At 40.1% G+C, this 20,784-nt stretch overlaps 1 protein-coding gene across 4 annotated transcripts in view; it reads right to left on the reverse strand.

The window, feature by feature from the left end:
• Positions 1-14,712, reverse strand: part of fam131ab (family with sequence similarity 131 member Ab) — a 44,473-nt gene extending 29,761 nt beyond the window's left edge. Inside the window, exons 1-2 of one of the 4 annotated variants that reach the window (XM_051922423.1) lie at positions 10,676-11,013; positions 3,973-4,178 (exon numbers count right to left, since the gene is read on the reverse strand). In XM_051922423.1, coding sequence (XP_051778383.1) covers positions 3,973-4,107 — 135 coding nt within the window. In that variant the 5' untranslated portion in view covers positions 4,108-4,178; positions 10,676-11,013. Of the gene's footprint in view, positions 1-3,972; positions 4,179-10,675; positions 11,016-14,632 lie in introns of those variants that run through there. The other 3 variants (XM_051922425.1, XM_051922424.1, XM_028794989.2) reach the window with 3 other exon arrangements.
• Positions 14,713-20,784: the final 6,072 nt, after the last annotated feature.

The raw sequence follows: 20,784 nt of genomic DNA on the forward strand, positions 1-20,784 counted from the left end.
AAGTCTTTGACCCATTTAAATGTCTTTCTATTTATCAAAGTTTATATGTATATAACATGTCTTGCTACACATCAAGATTGCTTTCCACATTAATTCCATATAAGCCTGTCCATCCATTTTCTAACCCACTTGGAGAATTAGTCAATCATACATGCCATGTATTCTTAAAGCCATTTGATTCAAAGCAGGCAAGTGGCAGCCCTTGGTGCAAGAGAACAAAAAAATTCACACACACATCCAAATGGAGACCAGTTTATGGTTACCAGCTAACCTAACTGCACATCTTTAAGGATGTTGGAGAAAAAGGTAAGCAGGCATGTAGAGATGATGATATTTTTACTGCTTATAGTAATGCAGGCTATGGTCAGGTTTTCTTGATCTGTTGTATCCTACACTTTTATCAATAAAGGTGCCAAAGTGGCTCTATAGATCGATTACATATGAGGAACCATTTTTGGTTTCCAAAAGAATCAACCACTTGAAGGTTCCATAAAGAATTCTTATTTTTATCAATCCCAGGCTCCATCAATAATCATGAATAGATGATAACAGATTTGTAACATACCAATGGGGTCATAATTTATAAAAGGACTACACAGGTTATGTTTTCTTGGTCAATGAATGTCTTGCTCTGTAGTCTGCTATACCTGTTTTGTCCAAATATTAAGATCTTTTCTAAAGCCCAAAGAAGCACATTAATATGCAAATAACCCTTCCCAAAATGAAATGGTTCTTTGTCAAATAACAGTTCTATGAGAACCCACACAACACAGTGCCATTAGTGTAGCTTGCTGTCCATTAAAGATTTCTGTTTTGTCCACATATTAGGAACCAACCCATTTCATACGTAAAAAAAATCCCTCCCCAGAACGAAATGGTTCTTTGTCAAGTAATGATTCTATGAGGAATCACACAAGCCAGCAAAGTGCCATTACAGAAGTGTTATTTTTGACAGTGTGGGGACTTTCACTCATATACCCATATTTATTCAAACTGGGAATAATTTGCAGTCATACCTCTTGCAGTCACAACCCAGTAAAATATCACTAAATATCCAGTACTTTTAAGAGTGCAGCATGATGTTATCAAAGTTAATGTTTAGAGCACCCTTCACAGAGGACCCCATGACAAGATGACCCCAAAAGTAAATGGGGATTCATTGACAGTTAAACTAATTCTGAGTAGTTTGAAAAGAGTAGCCTGTTTGGATTCTATTAGACAAAAGGCAGGAGAAACTTTTAGATGGGATGCAAGCCAATTGCATTGCACACTCATATAGGAACAATATAATGTCACCAATCATTTAACCCCTACCTCTTAGGGATGCAAATTTGTTTTCCAAATTGAAATAAAAATAAAGTGCAGTTATTTACAGCATTGCCTTTTAGTTCCATTAGGATGGATTTTCTCCCAGGGTAGGAACAGTTTTTGTGTGGAGTTTACATGTTCTTCCCATGTCTGCATTCCTGATGTACTCCATGCATTTCAGTTTTCCTGCCACATCATAAGTTAATCAGAGACTCTAAACTGTGTCAATATGGTTGTGCCTTGTCACGGACTGAGGTTCCATCTTGATTCAGATGCCTTAGCAATATTGTTTGTGCATTAAGGACCAGCCCCAGATACTGTGTAAAATTAATAAGATGCCTCCTGCATTCATTTTAATTTGTCATTAACATGTCTCTAACAACCCTGAGCTTTGTCTTCTTGAGCAACCTTTTTTCCAGTTGTCTTTCATATGCTCAATGTAATAACTGAACTTTTATGTTTCTTGTAGTAAGTGAAATTGTCTTCATGTCAGGTACCGCAAGCCTGTTTCCAGATGAACCAATTGGCCCTGCAGTGTTCTCTGTACCTTTGGGAGTGTGTGGCCATGTGCAACTTGCACTGTTTAGATTAGATATGGGCTTTGAAGGTCATCTTAAAATGAGGACTGCCTTCTGGTTTTTAATCACACATTTGCACTTTCAGGTCGAGCTTCTTTCTAGCCGACACCATACAGCACAAGCCATTAAAGAGATATAAAAAGTTCAGGAGCATTTTCTTCCCTAAAGACAGCTATAGTTATTTGAAAAAGGAAAAGGAGATCAATATCAGAAATGCATCCTTCACAAGACATTATGGTGCTTTCACCCACTGCTGAGGAAGACCATACTAAAAATAAAATTGGCACCAAGGAAGCCTACGTGTGCTCCTTCTGCTTTGTGGAAAAGAAGCCAGCAGTACAATGCTCTAGTTTCAAAGATGTGGTGTAGAAAGAATAGTTATGTATGTAGAAAACGTTTTTTCAGTTGTTTGCTGGCCTCATGCTGTCCAGCAAACACCTGCCCATGCTGTAGTTAGTGCTGCTACTGGACAGCCCCAGAATCTTGAGGTTGTGTTGTGCAGTCTGCATTGTCTGCATTTCGTGTCCATTGCTGTTTCAGTTTTAGCAGTTCACAGCCTGTAGATTTTCCTGAGTAATGAGGCTCTCAATTTTAGAGTCTCTCAATTTTTTTATATACTGTTTAAATACACAGTAAAACTGCCAGTGTTATATTGAATCTAAGAGTTTAAATTTAACACTGGTAATTTTAATGTGCAGCTGAATTTTGTCAGATGATGATGATGATGATGATGCCAAAGGATGTCACAATGATCTGATGCCAATTGAGATACACCAGGAACCAGCACCCCATTGGTTAATTGATTTTTTGTGACATGAAAGCTGTGTGAACTTGCACATCTCACTAGCCATTACCAAAAGATGGACAGATATTATTGGTTGGGTAAGTTACCGCAGAGAACTCTGGTATGGCCCCTCCTGAAGTTTCATGGAAAAAATGGCATGCTGCCTCAGTGAGAGTCTCTGTCCGAAGCCACCTTAACTGTGTTTTTTGAATATTAGGTAATAGATGGATGATCTGATTGAATTAAGATAATCAGTTTATGGAAAGTACATTTTCTGTACATGTATATGTATGCTTAATATAATTCAGATTATTTTAGAAAGCGAATGTGCGTATTCAGTCATAGTTTTCAAAGTGAGACATTTAAATATTTGAATCAACTGTTTTAAAATGTAATCTGAGCATTTCTATACTGACTAAATGCTTTGTTTCTGTATTTTTTCTTTTTGTGAAGTGTGTAGCCTGGATAGACTGGAAGGCTCTAGTCACCATAAGAAAATCAGGCATTTCACTGTTTTACAGCTCTGGACTTGTAATATGTTAAGCCCTGGTTTGCTTCACTTTATACATCAAAATCCACACATGTCCTTGTGACTGCATTCAGTCAGGCAGTAGTGTGAGGAATGAATGCATTTATGATTTTTTTGGACTATATGTTGGTATCGCAGAAGATGAGGCTGTTTTTTAATACATACTTTATAAATCATAATCCTATAAATTCTCATCTTCTTCCCTATTGTCAACCATCCGTTATCAGCAATTCACTTCACGGCTGGTGAAACTGGTACCTATTCTGACACAGTAGGCCAAAAAGCAAGAGCCGCTTCTGGTCAGAGTGCCAGTCCTCCACAGGCCACACTCACGCACACACTCCAGCAGATATGCCTTTGTTAAATGTAGCACTATTTCAAGAACTATAGCTAAGACTAGATTTGATTTATACACTTAAATTATTAATTATGTAACGCCATGCTCACTAGCTGCATGGGGTTTCTCCAGGCACTTCTGTTCTACACACATTCTCAAGTTCTGCTTGGTGACCTGTATGAGGATGGGCCTGCACTTTGGTGGAGTGGCGCCCATTTTAGGATTGGCTCCCACTGGGCCCCATGTCGCAGGTATCAAATGAAATGATGGATGGAAAAATGCTGTATATTAGTGTAATGATATAGAGTTAGATGTAAATAAGGTTAAGTTAACATCATGATTGGAAATGGAACAATAAACTGCAATTTTATTAAGAGTGCACCCTGGCTTTTACTTCTATGAAAAAAAAAAAAAAAAGATTGCTCATGCTCCTTACTTGTTGGGTTGGCTGGGATTTGGCACTATATAGACTGTGAGAGTTGATCCAGCTGATCACACCTCCTGGGGCCAAACCCAGGCTTCTGTTAATTATTTGTTTGATTGGTGACTTGACATTGGACTGGGTAGTCATTTGTGAATGTATACTGGAGTCCCTTCCTGGGTTAGTTCTCTACCTGCTCCCATTGCTTTCAGTATGCACTTCTAAAAATAATGGTGAAAAAAAGTGATCTTCAGAGTGATGCCATAGGGGAACCATTTTTTGATTCCCGAAAGAACCTGCCATTTGAAAGTTCCAGAAACAACCTTATTTATTTAGGAATGTAACAGGCTCTATAAATAATCATGAATAGATGTCAACAGATTTGTGAAATAACAATGAGTTCCAAATTTTACAAGTACAATAACACAGGCTAACTGTTCTCTTTCTCTGATAGTATCCAGCTAGGTCACCTACTATACATTAAAAGATTGGGAACATTTTCAATGCTCAAAGACCCAATTTCATATGCAAAAAAACCTTTCCCAGAATGAAATGGTTCTTTGTCAACCAATGGTTCAATTATGAACCACACAGCCCAGTAAATAAAGTGCTATTAAGGAACCAGCTCCCTATTAACCCTGATGTAGGTAAGCCAGTTAGAAGGATGAAGGGAGGTGTGCAGTTTGCTCAGCAAGTACAGGTGTTACATTATTGTCTACCTTTTTCTGCTAATAACCTGTGCTGTTCATCTTTTGAATTACTCTGTAAAATGAGCTCCTATTAATCGTCTTCAGCTAAGTCTTCAAACACGCTGTCGCTTCCTGTTGCTCATACTTTTGTGAGCTCGTTGTACTCGTTTGATTTATACTCAGTCAAGTGTTAACTACATTACGCAACAATCTGCTTCAGGCTCGTGGAAAAAAGTGAACCTTCACACTCAAAGGCTTTCAAACAGAACAGAGCAGAATAATCTGAGTCGGCAACATTTCAAATCAGTAATAAAACAAAATACAATTATGACAGGCTTTTTATGTTGTATTTGTTACCCTTGAGGTGATGCTTTGATTATCCGAAGCCCATAAAAGTTTCTCTGATAACGTGTTTAGCAATACTATAAGATGTTTAAAACAATCTTCCCACTCGTTGTGCTTCTCAGTCCCCGTTGTTTGGAAAACTATACAGCCTCACGCTATTGCTTTAAACGGTGGGGAAAGGTTATTAAAATGAGCGTCATGCATGCAATTATTGAAATGAGTTCCACCAAATTAGGTGAGACGAGCGCATGTTCGATTAATGCAAACTACAAAATCTCATCTGCGAAGAAGGAGTAATAGTCTGAGGTCCTGCTGTGATAGTAAAACGGTTTGTTCTCGTAAATATGCATATATATCTTTTTATAGATGTTTAAAAGACCGGTTAATGCCCAGACAAACTCGGAGATCGGATACGATATAAAAAAGGCATAGCAGATCACAGAATGAAAATTTTGGAAATGGTAGCAGTTTAACCAAGGTGGCCTCCAGCGGTTATAGCCCACTGATGACAGGCTGTGTTTTCCAGTCATTTAGTTAAAAACACCTACAACCAGTCACTTTCTCGTTTCCATTCAGCCAACGGCTACATAAATTCTCCAGCGACTTCAGAATTAACAGCAATCATTCCTCACCTTGACGTGATGTTCTGAAGATAAAGTTTTCGCCTTTTTACGCGTTTAATCGTTCGAAGAAGTACTTAGACTGCATCAAACGCACCGACGCTCCAGCCCTTGACTTCTTCTATGAATAGCTTCAAGCACGAGTGTCCCTTATTTGGATGGTTTCCAGCCTCATAAACTATACTGTTTACCAAGTATAAATGTGCACGACGGTTCACTGATATCCTACATTTTTAATGTGACACCGTTCGACTGCAAAGTCCACAGCATGCGCGAGAGAGAATGGGAAATGGACGGAGAGCTGGATGGTAAAGCAAAGGGATCAAAGAGTAAGTTGCAGTCTTTTCAGGCAGGCTGAAAAAAATGCCTTCCAGGTCTCTCCGCAGCAACACGCCAGCGAAATATGGAAGACTTACAACAATCGGACAGATGCTAGTTGTTCAACAAAAGTTCACATTTCAGTGTAAAAATACCAATTCTTGGTATGTTCAAAGGTTAGGTATATATGAATCCAATTTAGTTATCATTTAATGTATATATATCATTTAATGGAATCTAATTAAACGACTGGAACAGAGGTAGGGCCTATATCGGCAGCATGGCGCTGAAACCAGGAATAAACCCTAAGTGGAAACCCCGTGCCTCGCTACGCACATTCTCGGCTCATACCTGCCATTTCACAAGTGCCAGACTAGTATTTGACGTTTTTGGCATTAGGGAGGGTAAACTGCAAAGCAACCTTCAAACCTCAGACACAACATACTTTTTAAAATATTGAATGGAATCGGGGATACTGAGTTCGGTCGATTATGCTTAGCTGTAATAGCAACAAGGCAAAGAGTACATTTATCCACACCTTTTGTAGGAAAAATGTAAATAAATGGGGCAAATGGATAATGTGCAAACTCCACAAAGAAGGTAACGTGACTCTTCCGGGATTTAAGCCTAGTCGCTCGAAGCTCCGGGAGCTAATCACTGTGCCACACTGCAACTCTTGTAACATAGCAGCATTATTATCCATGATTAATCTAGGAATGTGGCGCTCTCAATTGTTGTTTTTATTGCAAAAAAACAGTAATGTCATTTAGGTACACACTGCTTAAAAATGACATATATAACAATTTTATTGTGACTCAACGACAAAAAAGATAGACCGCAACAATGGAAATATACAGTTAGAGTTTTCCCACACCAGTTACGCATACGCTGTCATTTAACGATGTTGTCTTCAGAAATAACATGGAATATTCAAGATAATGTGTTTTAATGATAGTTTGGCATGTGACTTTTCAATTAAATTGGACAATCTTTGCTGAAAAGAGAGAATACTGACTAGTGCACAATGGACTTCGTCTGGCTATGCATCAAGTCTAATGGACAACCCTGAATCCCAGTTCGTAAGGTGAAAAATATCAGGGACGAGGAATGTTAGTGGACTGGTATTCTGTCCAGAGTGTCTTTCAGTCTTGCGGAGGTCGCGCGATGGACGTTCCACAGATACTCAGGATCGTCTATCGCTTATTCGTAAAAAAAAAACAAAAAAAAAACTTGGTAATTTTTAATTTAAGGAATTGGTTTTTTCGCTTTCTATACAGCAGGAGGGTGTGGTTTGCCTGCAGGGATCTTGGCCAGCTTTCTAACTGCAAGTTCTTTACTAAAGATAAGGGCTAGCAGAGTGCAGCTGTGAGTGACGAGGGATGCCAAATTATGCAAAGTGACAGTTCAGTAAATGGATGGATGGATGGCAACTCGCCATTCAGGAAGCTCTGCAGAGCTGCGTTTTACGAAATTCTGCACCCTCAAGCTACGACCTTGCTTATTTAAACCTTTAAACAAACGATTTCTGTATAATTCAGTCCAAACTTCAGGGAAGCTTGTGAATGCATATCTAAATATGGTCTTGGTGTTACTTGGTAGCTTTATCTGTAAGATGCAATATGCGTTCATATTGTGTAGGCGGCGAAATGTACGTGGATCCCGTTGTTATAGCAACAAGTGCGCCAAGTATGAAAGCTTGGCTATTACAGTATACCAACATTACAAATGTCGCTCTTCCCGTTCACTGCCACTGCCAGTGAACGTGTCTCTCCAAATTTGCTGTTATTCTGAAAAAAAATTGCTTTTTCAAATCTGTATCCAGGAAAAAAATGTACAATTCATGAAGATCATGCATCCATGTCTGCTGGCAACAAACTGGAAGTAAAGATAACTCATCGCTCTCAGCTTTAGCCCTGAAATACTGAACTGAACATCTGAAATGTCAAGTTTATAGACATCAGTCCCCCAATTTCTTCAACTTATTATTATTATTTTGCTGCCTTATCAGTGTTGGCATTGGCTTTTAAAAATTGCAAGTGCAGTCGCGGAGGACTTTGACCACTGTAATTACAAACCCTGTTGCCAAGACAACGTTCCTATTGCACCCTCTTTCCGAGCGATTCTAGGAGTCATGGAGGCGAAGTCAAAGTAATAACAGCACTTCACTGCATGGGGACCGCTTGGATGATAGGCCAGCGCATCCTCCGTGACCAGAAAAATAAAAAAGATCGAAATGTGTGTTCGACAGAGGCAGCTTTGAGAGAGCTCACAAGTAAGAGTTACTCGAATGTTTGTGCGCTCTTGGACAAATACACATGTGTTATTAGTTTGTTGAGTTACCGGTTGAACAATGCACGTCCGTGGTTTGGCAAATATAAAGCTGAAAGAATGTAAGAAATTTGACAATCGAGAAGAGACCATTCAGTCCACCAAGCTCGTTGTTTGAAACAAATAAAAAAAGTAGTCTTAATTTTGTGAAGGGATGGGATCATCTGATTCTCAAACGCATGTAAATACAATGCATGTATGCTTAGCCCCTGATCTTCTACATGGTAGCCCCAGATTCTCCCGTTTTCCTTTTTGATACTCTGTTCCGATGGCGCGAATACTCCAAGGGGGTATCCCTCTCCCCACCCCAACCCCTCAAAACATCCAATAAGTTAGGCTGAGGGTAAGCAATCTTTTATGGTCTAGATCTTGCAGAGACTCATTCACTAATTGACAGACATCGAGAAGGCCACTGTTTCAAACATCAGTAGCAGCGCTGCTGCCTCGCAGTTAGGAGACCTGGGTTCGCTTCCCGGGTCCTCCCTGTGTGGAGTTTGCATGTTCTCCCTGTGTCTGCGTGGGTTTCCTCCGGGCGCTCCGGTTTCCCCCCACAGTCCAAAGACATGCAGGTTAGGTGGATTGGCGATTCTAAATTGGCCCTGGTGTGTGAATGTGTTTATGTGTGTCCTGCGGGTTGGCACACTGCCCGGGATTGGTTCTTGCCTTGTGCCCTGTGTTGGCTGGGATTGGCTCCAGCAGACCCCCGTGACCCTGTGTTTGGATTCAGCGGGTTGGATAATGGATGGATGACTCTACAATACTTTATGATTCTTCGCAATAATTAAAAACTTTGGCAATGTACCCTAGCTCATCCATCACCGCATTTTAGAAAGTAATATCATTAATAAAGGTGCACAAAATGTTACTGGAAATATGGTAAATATCATATACACACTCAAACATAGTCTTGTCTCTAAACTGCGTACATTTATACAATTAACTTTTAACTTTGGAATTGAGAGAGACATCTACTTGAATGTTGTTCAAGGAGGTGCGGACTGTATGATAAAAAAGCAGTTCTGAACGTACACACTGACCACTTTATGTTTAACATTAAGGCAAATTAAAAGAAAATGCATACTATCCATTAATGAGTATATAGTGCCTTTTTGCTCAGGGTTCCAATATAATTCGATCTTTGTATTTCTCAGCATAACGGTATACTCTTGATTAACACTCGTTTACAATCAAAATATTTTTCTGTTCATCATTTTAATTTAATATAAAACACTAAAGTGAAGTCAGCGTGTTTATTTGCAAATATTCAGCATAATATTGCAGTAGTAGCAGTATAAATCCGTAATCTTTTCCTGCAGATTTCTTTAATCCTGAAACGTTAGTTGTCATTTTTCTTTTTAGAATCTGCTCCTATTTATTTCGTTATAATGAATACTTGAATTTCTTCACAAATTCCCTGCAAGGGGGAGGACGAAGCAGCGCCAAAAAAGTCGAAGACAGCAGATTAGCTCGATAATATGCAGTAATGTGCGCTTTATTGCGATAAATTTGTTTCTGTCTTATCAAACCCAAACGGCCAACGTGCCAGAGACAAGCGGCTTGCAGACTAAGTAGCTCGGGGCTTTGCGGGCATTTGAACCTACAGATGCGTCAATCGACTCCTGGTCAGGAATGCCCTGGAGGTATGTCCATTAGCACGCAGCGACCACCTATGCTGCTAACAGCATGGGGGTAGGTTAATACTGTTCCAAAAAAAGAGACAAATGTAATGGCATAAGAATGGTTATTCTTCGCGTTTGGATAAAACGATGGCTACAATAATTTGACAGCAAGCAGAGGCGTTGTGAATGCAATGATCGGATTCCGTCTCTTGGCAACAGAAAACCACAGTCGCATATTAATTGGATGTGTTTCGCCGGACGCGGGGAGCTTCGTATGCTTACCCCCCCTTTGGATGCATCCTTGATAAATATACTTATTGCATGCTTCAAATCAACTGACAGAATTAAAAAAAAGAACAACAACAACAAAAAAAACTACTGGTGCAAAGCGCTTGTTTGCATTATGTATTGCATGGCTTTTAAGAAAAGAGTATAAGCTAGAAGATCCGGCGGCAATGTACAGCCCCTCTGCTGTGATTTAATACCGATCAACTATAGCTCTTTCCTTACATTGCATAAAATCTGATCCTCTCGCGGACGGAGAAGACACTGGGGGTCTATTTGGTTGCACGACTTATAAATATAAACATTCGTTGTTGTCCTGCATTTTGCACAGCTTCCTTTTCCCTCAACAGAAATCTAACCACCATCCCCCACCCCTTCCCCCCAGCAGGAAAAGAAAGAAAATAGCCAAGATCTCTAGCTGTCAATGAATTTGCACTACCGCATAAGATTGCACGATGCAGGGCTGGAGATTCTTCAGTCTAAAAGTCGATAAACCAGAAAGAAGGATGCTTACCGATAGTCGCCTTGGAGCCAATACACCCCATAATCAATGGGTTTTCTTGTGAAGAGCTAAACCTTTGTTCCAGACTGTTAACATATTTCACTGTACTGCACTTCAAAAATATCCTCGTGCTTCTGAGCAGAAGATGCTACCCGGTGTTTCGTACCTAATGTTCAGTTTATTTGTTTCTTTTAGTCCTTCTCCTCCCTTTCTCTTCTCTATCTCTTTCTGGCCCGAGTGCCAAATTACGTCCCCCACGCTTTGCAGCTACGTCATCCTCGGCAAAACCCGGCCATTGATTTCAGCACCACAGGCGGCGGACAGCACTGCCGAGAGGCTGCTCAACTGAGTGGGATTTGCGGCGCGGGATCAGGAAGAGTGATTATACAGAAAGGCACGGGGGAAAAAAAGACATCAGGGAGTGCGTTACCGAAAACGATCGATCTTAGTGAATAACGAAAGAGATAACGATCGACGTAGATAAAGAACGAATGTGTTGTTCCGAGTGTTTCCCGAAGCCTTTCGTTATTCGACATTTAACGAACGAGTTTAAAGTACTTTATTGGGCTCCTCCCCAGTGCCCACGTCAGAAAAGCACACTTCCGATAACAGGAATATCGAAACCATTTATTTTGGCTGTCAAATATTTATTATTGTGTCACACCTGACATGTGCACATTAAAAAAAGAAAAGAAAAATCAATTATCAGGCAAAAAGCACAAAATAAATAAATTAAATTTTTGATTAATAGAGGCAATTAAATGAACCTGTTTGTCGAAAATCTATAAAAGTGCTTAAAACGTGACGTGGTTTCCTTTTAAAAAAGAACAATGGCGAGCAGCGATTGAGAAAAAAGCAACACTTTACCACAACGAGTTAAAACTAGTTACACATGAGGTGGCAAAAAATTAAGAAGTGTTGTTTCCAAGGCGTATGGAAGCCACCAAGAACCTGTGCAGGCACCGGAATCGCCTCTTCCACACGCCCAGAGTGGGCTCTGCAACAGTGCTTGTGCTTTAGTGTGCGGTGTTACAACTCCCCTCAGTCACGGTTTGGGAATTCAACAGTGGAGTTAGCTGGTATTCCCGAAAAGGAAAATAAGCCTAGTTTTGAAAGTCCCTAAAATCCTACTGTCCTTGGCTGCTTATTTCATGTATCGATGGTTCTCTGGGTAAAGTAAAAACTTCCAAATGTTTGTGCGAAATTTGCCCTTAACACGTTTCTAACTGTGTCCCAGTGTTCCTGAAGAACTGATTTTAAAATAACAGTCTCGATCCCCTAATTCCCTTCACAATTTCTAACATTTCAATCATGTCTCCTCTTAATCTTCTTTTGCTTAAACTGTAAAGGCTCAGCTCTTTTAATCTCTCCTTATGATTCATCCCCAGTAGCCCTGAAATCAGTGTGATTGCTCTTGACTTTTTCCTGCGCTGTTATGTTCTTTTTTCCAGATTGTAAAGTTACGTGTGCTCCCAGGAAAAGCACTCAGGAAAATTACTCCAGTTGTAATCCTTGTTTTGGTATCATTTAAACAACCCGAATTTGTAATCGTGCAGAAAAAGACGAGCGGCAGACCATGAAGAAAGGCCATCGATCCGAATGATCAGGAAAATAGAGAGGGTGTGTTTACTCTAACCGTGATGGAGTGAAACGTTTCAACTGTGGAAGAAATGTTCAGAAGGAGGTTCATCTGAAAAAAAACTAGAATCTGAGAAGGAATCATTAGCCCTTTGACATATATGTAGGCATGTAAGACTTACCGTTATAAGTTTAGAAAGACTGTAGAAAATTTACAGGTGAGGCATCCCAACAATGATTGAAACGAGACAAGGGGATTTATCTCAGTTGTATTTAGACAGAATATCAGGTCTGCCAGAAAAGGCATTGCGTTTGTTGTGTTTTGAAACATGCTTAATGCGTTCGCTTTGCTTTTTTACTTTCATAACAAAAATACCTAATCTGTAAATGCTTGGTACGTGTAACCATCAACAAACCAAAGATAAAGTCGCTTTACTCCCAAAACGCCGACTGGAAATTCACGTAAACGTAGCGGAGTGAAAAGATAGCACTTAAAACCGGATTAAGAACCTCAAAGCTCAGGGTATCGAAGCCCAAAAAGCCCCTTCACATCACCCCCTGTCATTATCTTTTAGACCCCTCCCACTAGACACATGCATATATTCACCCTTAATGCACACCACATATGCCAATAATAAATCAGTTACAGAGATTGAAGTAGAAAAGAGTCCAAATCTTTATAGAAGCTTCACTTCACCTTCCTTTTTGTTTTGTTTTGTAATTGATGAGTACATCAAATTTTCAGGAAATCAGCTTTGTTTTGAAAAGTTAACAAATATCAATAAAGCATTTTTTTTAAGTGCTGTGGCAAAAGGTAATATGTAACTGAGCATTTGGGGGCTAAATAAAATAAAAGATTCGAAAACGACCCTTCGTTCGGTTTGGCGTCGTCGAGTGCGCCTTATGTCCTGCGAAGGCCTCGTTGCCTGCCGCATTCACACATCTGTGTCGATGTTATCGGACTGCGCTTTGCTGCTCAAGCTGCTAGTAGTGGTTATACCAGCTAACTTTTGACTATCTGTAAGGTCACTCTTACTTGTCTCGACCGCAGTATTTACATCTTCTTCAAAGTACTTATTCAAATCATTATTTTATCTTTTATTTATTTTTAAATGTCAGGTATGGTTTTCAGCAAAATGGCAACTTTTCCTTCTATCTTTTCGTTAAAAATTATTTTGGCTGCAACATTGGTTTTGAATAACGGTCCATGTTGATGTGTTCTCTTTTGCGACCCAGTAACTCATCAAATAGATAGATAGATAGATAGATAGATAGATAGATAGATAGATAGATAGATAGATAGATAGATACTTTATTAATCCCAAGGGGAAATTCACATACTCCAGCAGCAGCATACTGATAAAGCATATATGATTATATATAAAGCATGTATGATTTCATAAAAGTGTCCTATAGACAGCTGGCCTGATCGTGCCCTGTTCATATCAACCAACCAGGACTCTCTTTTTATTCTGTTAAAAGATTTTTTCTTAGTTATAAGGGTTATAATCGTGGGAATCTGGGCAGTGTTGTTTGTTGGGATTGCACTGTGTACCCGTACTGACGGTCAAAACTGGGCATCCCCCCCAAACCCCCCCCCCCCCCCCGCATATGCAACAAAGTGTACCACTGTCTGAAATAGAACCGGCGCCCTTGAGGTTTAAAGATAAACACTAGTCAGTATCTTTCCACTACACACCACTTGACTATACCTTCTATGTCATATTCGAATAGCTTGCAGCATATGGCTGAGTAAATGTGCCAGCACTCCTAATAGGTTTGGCCCCAGGCTTGCTCCAGATGAAGCAGAAATACAGAAGGTTCCAGGAGTTCAGTAAGCGAACTGATGCTCTGATCAAAACGGTGCACAGATGAAATAGTAACTTGATTTCAAAACACGCACTAAAAAATCTGAAAGAAAAAAAATCTTCCCCTAACGTTCAGCTAATGTGCTCGAGATCTTCAGTTGAATTAGTTCCAAATTCCAGTCGGTCCCATTCGAATGGGCCAGCAATTGTAAAAAATTGTCTGCCAGTCATAGTAATGTCTACGTATATTAATAAACAGAAAAGTCATACCGACGGTTGCAACCAGTATGCGATATAGAGTTAAGTTTTCTAAATTTGTTAAGTCGAGACCAACTTTAACCGTAACCATCTTAAAGAAAGTGAAAAAAATGTAATTTATTTTCTCGATTTTAAAAAGTTTCCAAAATGACATTAGTTTGTGCTCTTTACTTTAAAATTTCTAGAGCGGTAACTTGAGCACATTACGGTAATAACAACCCAACAGGTTGATGCACTTCAGAAATATCACTCACTAATTTTTTGATAAAAAACTCACAAACACTCTAAAGGGTTTTACTAAACCATTGCTGAGAACCGATAGTACCTGTTTAACACAATGACAACAAACCAGCGTTTCTAGCGTCTCCGGGTCAGTGCCAAAGCACCGCGCCTTGTAGTTCTGTTTGGAGCGGTAGAACCAACATGGTCAAGACAAACGAGTTCCGCGCAGAGCGGCATTTAGTTTGTGCGTTCACTGTCTCATAGCGCCCCCTTGCGGTGATTCTGGAACAGGCGTACATTGCGCGAATGCGGTTGATTGCTCCGTGCAGAAGTACCAAGTTGGAACCTCTACGCTTTTTAATTTCACTTCGCAATCACCAAGAATCGTGGTGCCCGTAGATTTTCAGCTTCATCCAATTTTCTAATCAGTCATTTTAATGGAACAGCTTTTATGGGTCTTAAATTTTTACCAGAAATTCCAGATTTGTTAGAAAGAAAATACATAATACTGTAAATATGAGTGTGTAGCGTTTTATTTTTTTACATTTGTATTTATATTTATTATTTTGTATTTTTGGGCAGACAGGCTATATCCGCTGGAAATTGTTTATTAAAAATTTCCGCGCTTTATTGAACAGATTTCTTTTTATGTCAAGCTTATTTAGCTGAAGGAAATGTTCATTCCTCAGTTTCACCTGTCTGCTCTTCATTTCATTGCTGTATACTATTAGGAGGAAAAACATAAATATTGAATTATTATGCTGCAGAGGTATTTACAAAACAGTATGTATGAACTAATCTGTATAATTAAAAATTGAAATGCTCAGCTAACAGCAAGGAGTGACCTTTGGCTCACAGGGGAAATGACTGCCCCAGGGTACCTGAGGACCAGAGTCGGAGGCACTGATTGATATAAAGTAGTAACATGAAATAGCTACGTTAGGAGCCATCACTATATTGGGTAAGTTGGCAGCTACATCAACATGTAAGAATGTGGGAAATGAGCTATAATGTAAAATAATGAATCATACTATACTACACCATTATAAGTCCACTTAATTCACTTCAAGGTCACAGGTTGTTAAAGACTATCCTAGCAACATCAGGCACAAGGTTGGAAATAGACCTGGATAGATAGATAGATAGATAGATAGATAGATAGATAGATAGATAGATAGATAGATAGATAGATAGATAGATAGATAGATAGATAGATAGATAGATAGATAGATAGATAGATAGATAGATAGATAGATAGATAAGAACTTTATTTATCCCGAGGGAAATTCTTTTGTCATATACATGCTCAGTGCAACAAGAGGAATAAAGATAAGGTAGTAAAGAGTTAAAAAGATCAGTAGTAATAGTGCAAACAGAATAACAAAATAACTCTAAACAAAGTAACAAATAACTATAACTATAACTAATTGTTTGTATTATAACTATATAACTAATTTGTGCAAAGCAACAAACAACTATAACTAAAACTATTACAGATATAATAAAACAACAGATTATTAGTGCAAGTGGTTATGAAAAGTGACTTAGTGTTTGTGACATGAATAAATGAGATAGCAGCATGTGATGATGGGATGAAACAAACATTCAGTAACATACAGATGAGTAAATAAAAAACCGAATGAGACCTAATGACAAAAATTCTGAAAAAGATCACCTACAGAATGAGGAAGAGTTATACAGTCTTATTGCCACAGGTAGAAAGGATTTCCTGTGGCGTTCGGTTCTGCATTTGGAGGCAATGAGTCTTTTGCTGTGTGTGCTCTGATGACCCATCAAGGAGGCATGCATGGGGTGAGAGGGGTTGTCCATGATACCGAGAAGCTTTTTCAACATTCTCCTCTCAGACACCTCCACCAGGTTCTCCAGTCTGACACCCAGGACAGAACCAACCTTTTTAATCAGCTTGTTCAGCCTGTTGGCATCAGCTGTCTTCACCCCACTGCCCCATCACACAGCTGCAAAAAACACCATGCTCTCTACCACAGAGTGATAGAACAGAGTCAGCATTTTCCTACAGACATTGAAAGACCTGAGCCTCCTCAGTAGGTAAAGCTGGCTCTGCCCTTTCTTGAAAACCGTGTTAGTGTTCTTGGACCAGTCCAGTTTACTGTCAATGTGTAACCCCAGGTACCTGTAGTCCTCAACCACCTCAACATCCGTTCCACTGATGGTGACAGGGGTGGGAAAAGGAGCCTGCTTCCTAAAGTCCACAACCAGTTCCTTTGTCTTTGTGATGTTTATCTGTAAATGGTTTAGCTCACACCATTCCACAAAGCTGTCCACCACCCTCCTGTATTCATCCTCCTGTCCATCCCTGATACAGGCCACAATGGCAGAGTCATCAGAGAATTTCTGCAGGTGACATGACTGAGACCTGTACCTGAAGTCAGACGTGTAGAGGGTGAAGAGGAAGGGTGATAGGACATTTCCCTGCGGCGCCCCCGTGCTGCTCAGGATGCTATCAGAGCAGCAGCTCTTCAGCCTGACATGCTGTGGGCGATTGGTTAAATAGTCCATAATCCAGGCTACCAATGGGGTGTCCACCTGCATTTCCGTGAGCTTATTCCCCAGCAGTGATGGTCTGATTGTGTTAAAAGCACTGGAGAAGTCAAAAAACATGACCCTCACAGTGTTCCCAACAATATCCAAATGAGAATAAGCTTGGTTCAGCAGATAGATGATGGCGTCCTCCACGCCAATACAGGGCCGATAAGCAAACTGTAGGGGGTCCAGCCAGGGCTCCACCAGCAGACGCATATGTTTCAGGAGAAGTCTCTCCAGCACTTTCATGACGTGTGAAGTCAGAGCCACTGGCCTGTAGTCGCTGGGGGTAAATGGGTGGGTCTTTTTGGGGACAGGAACCAGACAGGATGTCTTCCAGAGTGACGGGACCCTCTGCAGTTTCAGACTCATGTTGAAGATCAGATGTAGAACTCCACACAGCTGGGCAGCACAGCACCTGAGTGCCCTGGGACTGATGCCATCAGGACCTGCAGCTTTACTGGGATGAAGTCTACACAGTTCCCTTCTGATGTCATCAGCTGAGAGGGACAGAGAGAGACAGGCTGTGGGGGCAGGAGAGGGGGGAGGAGAATGGAGAAGGTGAGAAGAGCTGAGTGTGGGGGGAGGAGACGTAGGGGAGTCAAACCTATTAAAGTGTAGATGCCACTCCATAGTAGGATCCTCTCACAAACACACATATAACTCAAGCTGGGCCAAGCTGGAATCACCAACCACCCTAACAAGCATGTCTTTCGGAGTGTGAGAGGAAAACCCAAGCAGATGTTGGGAGAATGTGTGGCCCCACATGGATAACAACTGGACACTGGACCAGACTGGTAGTTGCACTAATGACTACACCACTGTAATGTAAATGACCAAACACCCTTGAGGATTTCCTAGTGCTCTCAGTCCAGTTGTTTGGTATACCTGCACTGTAGCATCACTTTGATCTTCTCTTGGCAACTTATGTACCCATCTTCTTACAATATACATATCATTGAATTACAGAAAAGATCAAACAAAATGTGACCAGATGTGGTTCATAATTTGACATTTTACTTTTTTCATCAGAATTTTCTATGGCCAAAACATTTGCTGATACCCTTACTCCTGCATGGCTCACCTTTTTCCAAGCACATAAAGAGTTCTTCCAAGATATCCATTTTCATCAACCAAAACACAAACCCAGCAGCCCAGTGGAGAACCTTTAACTGTACCATTTGCACAGAATATCTTACTTTTCTGGTGACTGCCCATAAAAAAGGATGAATATTTGTTATTTGGTATGCTGTATTAATCCCAGAATATGTAGATTAACTTCATCAACAAACTCATCTCCTGCCTTACTACCATAGTCTGGCACATTAGTGTTATGGCGACAGAAACCTACAAATCTCATCCCCCTCTTTTATAGACCTTAGCGTGCAGTAGCACTCCTTTCACCTACACTAAAGACACAAAAAGTGAGAAGCCTCATGTTCACTTCTTACCTCTATGAACCCCATTCAAGTTTCTCGATCAGGTAAGGTCATAGGATGTAACAAGAAGAGGCTCCACTCTTCACATTTCACAGTGGGCTGCCTGAAGATCTCAGCCGTATCCGGATTTCCAAATGGGATTGGACATGTGGTACATCTTCAGTTCAACTTGAATGCAAAATTTTATATTCATCCATTCAACTATTATCAATCTTATGTAATCCAGTTCAGAGCTGTGGGGCTCCAGTGCTCATCCTGGTACATTCAGATGCAGTGCAGACACCAGCACTGGACAGAAAGCTCAATCACAGAGCACACATACACAAACACACACTCAAAAGGCCAAGTCCGAGTGACCAGTTAGCCCAATTCAAAAGTCTTGGGGGTGTGGAAGGAAAGCAAATGCAGACAAGATGAAGAACGTACAAACTCCACACAGTATTCACAAAAAATTGGAACCCAGGACTGTAGAACTATGAGGAAACAATGATAACTACTGTACCACTATGCTACCCAAAGCATATTTCACGTGCATTAAATTAACAATTACACAATAGTACTTTAAACTTAAAAAGAAAGTTGAGCATCCGAATCAAGATTTCAGAGAGGATTCAGCATAGAGAAACAGCTGTCTAGAAATGCCACTTCAAAGCACACAGAATACATCACCTGCACAATCTGATGGTGTCATGAAGCTTCATGTTGAACCTTTGACACATTTTTGGTATCTGTGTCAGCAGAACTGTACCTTTCAATAGAAAGACAAAGTCCAGCGTGTTATAGTTTTCCTTTTTTTAAATACCTGTTTAAGCCTTTTTTCCTAATGGTAATTTATCTAATTTTTGCATTTTTTTACTTTAGAAATTATTTTCAGTTATTAGAAAGTTTTCCAGGAACATCACAGTTTTGAGTTGCCATCGTCATGTTGTAACAATGGTCACTATGGAGCACATTCTCAGAAGTGATGCGTTTGACCAACATGACGCTAAAAAAACATCAGATACATCATCGTCTGAGTTTGTGGATATTCCCAGAAACCAGCCTTCATGTATGAGTTAGTTATTGCTCTGGAGATTTGCCAGCTCCTGACATTTTGCTTCTGAAGTCCTTACCTTGATTGTTGGGTTTTGATTTAGATGAGCTACAGGACTGACTTTGGATCTTGATGGATCTTGATTTTTTTTGGCTCATTTTCATTTCCTCTCCTGGTCATCTCCTCTGAGTCTGGTAGCTTTTCCTTGTTTGATGCTTAACAGACTCGCAGCAGGAGTGAAGGCCTTAATTTACGAGTAAATCGTGAAAGTGTTTAACCTTTTCAGTTAAACCAACTTGAGCCCAAGATGTTCTGGAAGTGGTGAGAATTTACAGAGGTATCAATGAATGACCCTGAAACAGCATTAAGTGGGTGCAGCAAAGGGACAGGCAGGTGAATGAGATAAGCGGACTCTAGTTGCTAATTTATGAATATCCTTCAAGGCCACACTGTAAGTGTATGCCTTTGCCTTCCAGATTTCAGACTACACTACAATGAGGTGGAGAATGGCAGACAAAGCTTCCACCATTTCTTTTCTTGTTTTATTTATTTATTTTTTTTTTTGCTGCGCTCTTTCTCCTGCGTGAATAAGGCACCAAACAAAAGGAGGTCCATGTTTTATTTTTCCATGCCAGTCTTTTGTTATGTGAATCATAAAAAGTCATTCAAGTCCGTCTCTTCTTGGCATTCAAACATTTCCCTAAACAACATGAGTAGGAGTTCTTGGCCATTTGTGGTGAACTTAGATGCTGCTGGCGTCTTTGTGCGAGGGCGACAACTCCAACATCAGCGTTTCCTGAGGATGTGCCCACATGCTTTTCTTTTTGTTGCTTTTGCATGAAGAACAACCTAAGCAGCTTAAAGCTTTTGGCTTTAATAATAACTGGAAAGATTTCAAAGAATCCAGCCTTGCATTCCCCCAGAAAAATCCCAAAACCATTGCTAAGATAACGGCCTAAAATCGGATCACCACCAGTACCACTGTGCCCCCTCAGAATACAGCTGTGTTACAGTAAATGTTGGCTCAACCTAAAAGTTAAGCTTTTCTTTCATCCAGGGATATCCATTTAGATTGAATGCTAGAAATTTAGGGCATGGCTGAACCACAGTATTCAAAATATTTCTCAGACAATCTAAAGACCTACTACAGTGATGGCAAGTCTAGGTTTCACTCATCATGCCATGAAAATGGCTCTGGAGCAATGAATCTTCATTTTAGAA

The sequence above is a fragment of the Erpetoichthys calabaricus genome, chromosome 2 (genome assembly GCF_900747795.2).
Source record: "Erpetoichthys calabaricus chromosome 2, fErpCal1.3, whole genome shotgun sequence".
Lineage (NCBI taxonomy): Eukaryota > Metazoa > Chordata > Cladistia > Polypteriformes > Polypteridae > Erpetoichthys > Erpetoichthys calabaricus.